Source organism: Quercus suber, unplaced genomic scaffold (assembly GCF_002906115.3).
Source record: "Quercus suber isolate HL8 unplaced genomic scaffold, Cork oak 2.0 scaffold_161, whole genome shotgun sequence".
NCBI lineage: Eukaryota > Viridiplantae > Streptophyta > Magnoliopsida > Fagales > Fagaceae > Quercus > Quercus suber.
The window spans coordinates 922,324-930,460 of NW_027069622.1; the positions used below are offsets into that span (position 1 = coordinate 922,324).

Consider the following 8,137-nt stretch of genomic DNA (forward strand, 5'->3'; position numbering starts at 1 on the left):
TGAGTTGAAGAACTAGGCCTTAGTGAGGATTATAACGACTAAGCATGGTTACAAGTGGACTAAAGTGTGAAAATCTGTCCTCGGCCTTCCTCTTCAGGGATGGTAACTCTTGCTTCTTCCACTCTATGCTACGAAGGATTTTCTTCCTATCGTCATCCCCCCCCCCCTCCTCTTTGGAGGTCCCCTACATTATATATCCTCCCTTCCCCTGATCTTGGCCCTCCACTTGTCGACCGTACAAGTCACCACTTGAGTGCCTGTCCCATCAGCAGCTTTTCCTTAACATTCTGGGGGCTGCAGCAACTAAGGCAGCACTGTTCAGGGGTTTTTTCCTCATTAATGCGGCCAGAATGTTAGTGTTGGTCATTTAATGCGAAGGTGACAGTTCCTCCCTGAATTGCTCCTTCATCATGCTTCTGCGGCTGTTACGCTGTACCGGTTCTTTCTCTTGAGATGCTCTGGGAGACTTCCCTTGATAGTGTGTTGCTTCCACCTTTTATGGCCTCGGCTGCCTGAGGGCAGAATCGTCCACAGCAATACTTCTTTGGCAACTGGGCTTCTTACTTTCATCCTCGGATCTTCAATTCCTCCTCGGCGTGGGCCTTAGGGCCTGGTATGAAGTGGGCTGGGACTGTCTGACTAATTGGCCCCACATTATAGATTTCAAATCGACTAAATGTTCTTTTTCTTTCTATTTATAATAATTTCAAGAGATTAAAAAACAAAAACTAAGATCAAAAGTGCCTTTGATTGCTTTAACAACTGTGACTTTGAGATCATTTGGCATTTTAAAAGAACTGTTCAAAAATTGGTTGAGTCGTTCCGGTTTTCAATTTTCACGGTTAACCGGCCGGTTTTTTGTTAATCTCGGTTTTTTACTATTTTTCGGTTTTTAATCATAACCGGACTGGATTAGTGGCCGGTTCTCAGTTGAACTAGCTGAACCGGCCAGTTCGATCCGATTTTTAAAACCATGGAACTAACCTGATCCTCTTAAAAGAAAATCATGCTCAACAATACTCTCCAACATCGATGATTTTCCTGAACTCTGCACTCATTTCAAACCATAAACCAATCAGACCAAAAATTCAGCTCAAAATTTTTACTTTTCCTTACTAATAAACTCTTTGTCTCTCTCTCTCAAAGGAAAACTTTCACTTTTTCTAATGAAGCCATCTTTGCTCTCTAGCAAAACTCATATTCTCTCTCTAGAAAATCACTCGTGACTCCTAAACTTTCTCTGCGTCAAAATTTCTCTCTCTCTCTCTCTAAAAAGTTATAGAAAATCAATTTTCCTTGCTAATAAATTCCTCTCTCTCACATGAAAATTTTCACTTTTTACTAATAAACTTCTTTCTCACTCTCTCTCTCTAGAAAATATCTCATGATTTCTTTGCTACAAAATTGTGGGTTTCGTAAAGCATGTAATTTCTTTGGGTCTTTAGGTGTTTGGCGTGAGAAAACCATAAATGTATTTTGTTTTAAACCTAAAGAGAAATAGAAGGAAACTTTCTAATTGATTGTTGATGAGATTAGTTATATTTTTATTATGTTTTAGAACTCATCATTTATATGTTCCTTTGTAGCTTTTTACTGTTTATATTTTGTGCAATATTAAATTATATGAGGTACGAGGATAAAAGTAAAATTCAATGATGATTTTAGAGTTTTTTTCGTTCTTTATTTTTATATTTATTTTTTAATGTGCAAGTCTTGCTAAAGGCAATTAAATCTTGATAAATGGAAAGTTTTTAACCATTTTTTTTCTTTATTTTATCACATTCTCTATATGCCGGTAATTACAAATGATTTTCTTTTGTTGAGATAATAAAATGAGTGTTTGAGATATGGGGCTTAGTATTTGGTTGTGAAAATTGAGTAGTTGAGGAAGTATTTCTGATGTTGCTTGAATTTTTTGTAGTTTTAGGATAAGAAAGTTGTAAGTGCTTAGAAAACAAAGGCCCAAGGCCATTTAGAATAGTGGTATCTTGTCTTTCAAATCAAGCCTAAACAATAGAATTTTCTTTAGAGAGTGGGAAAATAATTCAAGTGCAATTCTAAGCTAAGTTCAAGTCTAAGGCCGAAGAGCCCAAAGTAACAGAAATGTGTGACACAAATAACGAATGAGAAAAAATGCTCTCCTCGGACAGGTTTGAGGATCAGTTTCTTATATATATATATATACTTTGTTCAAGTTCTACCCCAGATAATGCATTGTTCACTTTCTTGTTATTCTATTTCTTAGAGAGTGTCCACCCCCCATTTCTAGGAGACTCCCTTCCTTTTATACCCCTCTTCCTTGCATCCTAGCCCTCCACATTTATGCCTCTAGGCATTCCTAAGGATACTTGTCCCATCAAAACTTTGCTAAGAATGGTGGAAAGGGTTGCTAACTGTGAAGTTACTGTTCAGGGGTCATTTCCTCATTAATGCAGCTAATAAGGTTGGTGCATGGCATTCAATGCGAAAGAGGAAAGTGTTCCTTCCAGGAAACTTCCTCCTATCATCCTTGCCTCCATCGCTACCCCTTCTCCTTACCCTGGAACATCACAAGATGCCAATTGTTTTGATTTTGTTTCCATCTTCGGGTGGATGAAATCCTCGAAGCACATTTATCTCTTCGGGCTTGGATTAAGCAAATTATTCTCCGGTCCAATCCTCCTCGGTCCTCGGACTCCCCACAAAAGTATTTTATACTTTGAATTTAAATTTACAAATTTCAAATTTCAAAATCATTTAATAAATTTAAAAAATAAAGACTCAAAATAATATGTCAGTCTCCTACAAATGTTAAAAAATTTGACTATTCCAACCTTAAAAATTTAGATTAGTAGAGCAATTACATTCAATATTTGGAAACCAATTCTATGAATTTTTTTTTTTATTTTATAAAATATGAATTAAGAAAATTGAGTTTCAAAGCATTTAGAAATATTTTAGTAAAACATAAATACCATTATACAGCAAAATAAGTATTATAAATAGGTCTTAAAAAGACATAAAAATTGTTTCAAATTAATTTGTAAAGTATCTTCACATCGTGCGAGAATTTATCTATTTTATATATAACAAAACAAATAAAAACCCATCATTCTTTGGGCTAGAAGTCTGAAATCGTTCTAGATGTGCACTAGAGAGAGAGGAGAAGCCTAGCTACAATGTTACCTTACTAGATTCCTAAGGCCTCATGATATACATGAGATTCTGGGCTCAAAACCTCTTACCAACATCTTCGGGCTACTCCCATGAGATTCTTCTCTGAATAACCTGGTGCATGTGAGACGGGAGGACTGCATATATTTAAGGGAATAGTTAGATACTCAAAGATGTCTGGACACTCTCGTTTGTCAAAAAAAAAAAAAAAAAGAAGTTACGTTTTAGGTTTTGAGGTGGGAAGAAAGGAGTCCTAACGTGAGTCTGTTTCCCTTCTTCTTTTTTTTTTTTTTTTTTAAAAAAAAAGCCTAACTTGGGTCCTCTTTATTGAATCCTAATGTGGGTGTCTTTAATGTTGCAATCTAATTAAAGAAATTAATTTTTTGAATCCTAATCCCTTTATTCATAGACTGGTAAATCAGTCATAACAAACGAGACAATATTTGGAAGAATAGACTCCATCCAAACTGAAAGGGAAAAGAAAGTCTTGCTCTTTGGGCTAAGGCATGTGCCACCTCATTACCTTGGCTTCCAATATGAGAGAAAGAGAAGCTCTATAAAGAGCTGGCAAAAGACACAATGTCTTTAATAAGGTGACCAACAGAAGAAGGGACATATCCCCAAGCTTAAGAGAGTTTATAACAATCTTAAAGTCTCCTTTGAAGGATGAGTGATAAACCTAGTTTAATTGATGAATTAAACCGCTCTCCTTGCTACTAACATATCTAATGTCACCACAGATGAAGGCTTTTTAAGTTTTTTATGAGAGTGCAACTATTACTTCACCATTGGAATTTTGAGTAACAACTCCAATACTAGCCGAGCTTGACTCATTAAACATTGCACCATCAAAGTTTGTTTTTATGGATCCCACCGCTAGAGGAGACCATTTATTTCTAATTGTACTTTTCTTTCTTGGTTGCTACACTTTGAAACTCTTGAAGCTGTGAAGGTAATCCTTTGCAATGCCTGCAATTTGATCCAAAGGCACAGAATTTTCTAGCAAACAACTTTTGTTTCTTTGATTTGATGTAGCCTAAGCAGTGATAGAAAATAGGGCTAGGAGAGAGGGTTTTCACAGACTAGTTCCACCAAAACTGCAGAAGAGCTGATGCTTTATCTTTGTCCAACCAGCCAAATTCAGTTTCCCAAATGGGCTGAAATTTTTCTCAACCCCACAAAGCATGCAAAATCATTTTTGGAACTTTAGAGTATAGATGATAGGTTGGATCACTTTGAATTTTTCTATACTATAAATTAGTTTTTGTAGGCAAAGCATTAGAACATGGTTTCCACATAAAATGTTTGATCTTACTCGATACTTTAAGCTTCCAAATTCCTTTCCAAAAAGATTTCTTAGCTTTTGCATTTTGAGTTGGGACATGAGTTTGTATGGAGCCTTCACAAAGAGCTTGGTAACCCATCTTTATTGAATAAATTCCAATCCTTTCCTTCAGCCAAATCAGCACATCAGATTGTGGGACAGATTAGATAGGAATGGACTTAATTTGTTGAGCTTTGGGGGGGGATAGAAACATAGATTAATGAGATGGGTATTCCACCAACACGAATGTGGATCAAAAAGGGCATCCACTATTGCATCTGAAGAGAGAAAGTAGGAGGAGATAACACTCTTCCATCACCATCCTTCAGCAATTAATAGGATACCTTTCCAAGCAAAAGAACCCAAGGAGGATTTAGCTTAAAAAATAGAGCAGTTTGAGAAGTATTTTGCCTTGAAGACCCAATAGAAGATAGAACTCGTATCTTGAGCCAGATGCCACACTCATAGTTTCATTAAATTTAGCACGACCTCTAAAACCCAAATCTCTAGCCGATTTTGGTAAACACATGGACTCCCAAATTTTCCTATGAATCTTCCTTTCGTCACCTCTTAGACCCCACTAAAATTTTCTGATTAACATTCAATATTTTTTAGGGAGAAAAGGTTCGAGCTACAAGGCTAACAGCATGTTGTAATTATCTCTCTCTCTATATATATATATATATAAAGACAATGTATCTTTAACCCAACATGTGTGTGTGTTATCTATACTACTATTTAAGGGGCTTTCTCTGTTTGGACTAAACCTTTTTTTGGTTTCAAATACTCCTATATCCCCACGTTAAGAAAACAAAACTAAATGATAGTCTGGTAAAAATACATGTCTAACTTGCACTAAAATATTGCCTATAACATAAGAACACTCTCCTACTAACCCACTTCTTCAAAGCAACTATATACTTATTGTTTTTTTTTTTTTTTTTTAAAGAGAAAAATAAGTTAAACAACTCTTGTTTTTTTTTTCCTATAAGAAAAACCTACATTTCTAATACTTTATTATTATTTTAAAAAAAAATCTAAAGTTTTTTTGTGATTGAAAAAGGTTACAATCCTAAATTATAATGGAGGCAAATTAAGCCATGAATACATAATTGCGCCACCTCTTGCTTACAGAATATAGTTGGACTCGGCTGTATCCATTAACCGGACCCGGTCCGCTCTAAAGCATGTACAAACAAAAATATATCGAGGGCCGACCTAACGGACTAGCCGACTAGGGAGTAGAGTAGAGGAGTATATATTAGGTATTAGGGATTTCAAATTTTAGGGATTTCGAAAATGTCGAGGTCGAGAAGGTGCAGCTTAAGTTTAAGGTCCGACGATTCGAAGTGGAGGTGGGGGCGGAGGTCGAGAAGGTGCACCTTAAGTTTAAGCTCCGATGATTCTGATTCGAGAAGGTGCAGGTTAAAAAGTTTACCCGAAGAGTTGGTGGAAGAGATCTTGGCATGGCTTCCAGTAAAATCATTAGTTCGTTTCAAGTGCGTTAAAAAGTCATGGTCAGCTCTTTTCCAAACCCCAACTTTCATTGCCAAACACCTTCGTTACAATCAGTCTAAAACTAAAAACCATCCAAATCCAACTCTTCTTGTCCAGCTCCTTAGCCGAAGAAGTCTTGTTTCAAAATACCTCCTGCAATCTCATCATCACGACGAGGCCAATGACCACCGAAGTGTTTATCATGATCACCTCCTGCAATATCATCATGATGTTGGTTCTGTTTCTGAAAAAGAAGGACGACTACCTTTTGTGGACTACTTTCAGGGGGAGAACATGATGAGTGGCTTGTTCACAGATGGACTACTACTCCCCAACATGTTTGCTTGCATCAACGGCATTATTTGCATTGGCGGTCTATTCAATTGCTACCCCTCCTTTCATGGCTTTGTTTTATGGAATCCGGCGATCAGAGAAGATAAAACCGTTGCCTATCCCTTGACCCTACCTCCTGATTTTGTTCTAGCAAAAAAATCGTTTTCCTTTTTTGCATTTGGTTATGATCAAATTTCTAATGACTACAAGGTGGTTGGAGTTGACAGATATACTATGAAATCTGCAATCACAAGCTACTACAATTCTTTTTATGTTTACTCCCTAAGGGCTGATTCCTGGACCCAAATATTTAGCACCCCTTTTCATCATTCAATCGTTTGGGTGCATTCTCGTCAGGATGAAATATACTTTAATGGAGTTCATCATTGGCTTGGTTTCCCCAACGAAGAAGCCGGGGAGAGATATAATAGTCTCATAATTATATCCTTTGACATGAGCCATGAGGTTTTTCAAATAATAAGGTTTCCAGAGTTTTCAACAAGAAAAAGAAAAAGGCTTACTGTATTCAATGATTGCCTTGCTTGTATTCTTTATGGTATCACTGAACCCATTGATATATGGGTGATGCGTGAATATGGGGTCGAGGATTCTTGGACCAAACAGCTTGTTGTAAATCCCCCTGTACCAATTACACGACCAGTACGATTTTTCGGGTAGGAGAATTCCTTCTGTTTGATGAAAATTGGGCAATGGTTTTGTATAACATTGGTTCTCAAGAAATTAGGATTCTTCAATGCACAGGCTATCCAAACACATCCCTGCCATTGGGACTTATTGATTACGTGGAGAGTCTTGTTTCATTCACAGGTGGAAATGTGTTTTAGAGTTATTTTGCCTGAGCTCCTAGTTATCTATATCAAAAAATATTGTTTCAATGACTTATGTGTGGCTTAGAAAAGATGATATTGCATCTCATATGGATGATGTGTTTGTTAATTTATTTAGAGTGAGCTAAATAACATCTCAGCTATTGCTAGCTTTGTTGTCTATTTGTTTTAGTAAAATTTACAAATACTTGGTTACTTGAGGATCTGTATCACTGGGTAATGTGACAAATTAAATTTTATATATTTTGATGGAAACCATATTTATTGGAGGCAGATGACTCTATTGCTAATTTTTGTGAAATTGTTCACGTTGTTGATCTTTTCACTTACAAATTTAGATGGATAGTTTTTCATGTTCTGTTATTCATCATGATGTGCTTCTTTTAGCCAAGCCACAGGTTTGTGTTCTGTTCAACCTTGTTTCCATGTGTTGTTGTTCTATTAATCCTCTTTACATGATCTCCTTATTATCCTTGTCTGTTGCACGTCCAAAACTCCAAATAAGAAATAACCCACTGCTTTCCTTCCTTTACATTCTTTTCTTTCTCCTAGGAATCCTATTGCAAACACAAACAACCTTTTAGACAACGTCGTATTTTGGAATTTTTATTTTATACTGGCAATCCTACTCTTTGTGTGACCACATCTTCAGAAGTTGTCACCATAGCTTTGACTTTGAATTATTATGTTATCTGTAGGATGTACTTATAGTTAAGTTATTTCAGTTACTCCTAACCTAAGCCGAGGGTCCTTATATGTCAATTGCCCAATGCTTTGAGTCTGGCCTCTCCAAGTTCAACAGCCATTCCTAAAGCTTTATTGCAAGGTTCGTAAAATGTTTCTCTGGCCTTCTTTCTTATACGAGTAGTATATTTGATTTTCGTGATGCTTATTTTTTTTTAGATTTCCCATATATGATACATGCTCTCCGTTTTGCCAATGTTATTAATTGATATGAAATTCCCTGATGATTTTCTGTTAG

The 8,137-nt window shown here is 36.3% G+C and overlaps 1 protein-coding gene across 1 annotated transcript; it reads left to right on the forward strand.

Annotated features, from left to right (window-relative positions):
- The first annotated feature begins 5,706 nt into the window (after positions 1-5,706).
- On the forward strand, positions 5,707-7,428 carry LOC111995775 (F-box/kelch-repeat protein At3g23880). The gene is made up of 2 exons (XM_024027705.2): positions 5,707-5,853; positions 5,896-7,428. The coding sequence occupies exons 1-2, from the start codon at positions 5,777-5,779 to the stop codon at positions 6,983-6,985; spliced, it is 1,167 nt and encodes a 388-aa protein (XP_023883473.1). The 5' UTR covers positions 5,707-5,776; the 3' UTR covers positions 6,986-7,428.
- The last annotated feature ends 709 nt before the right edge of the window (positions 7,429-8,137 follow it).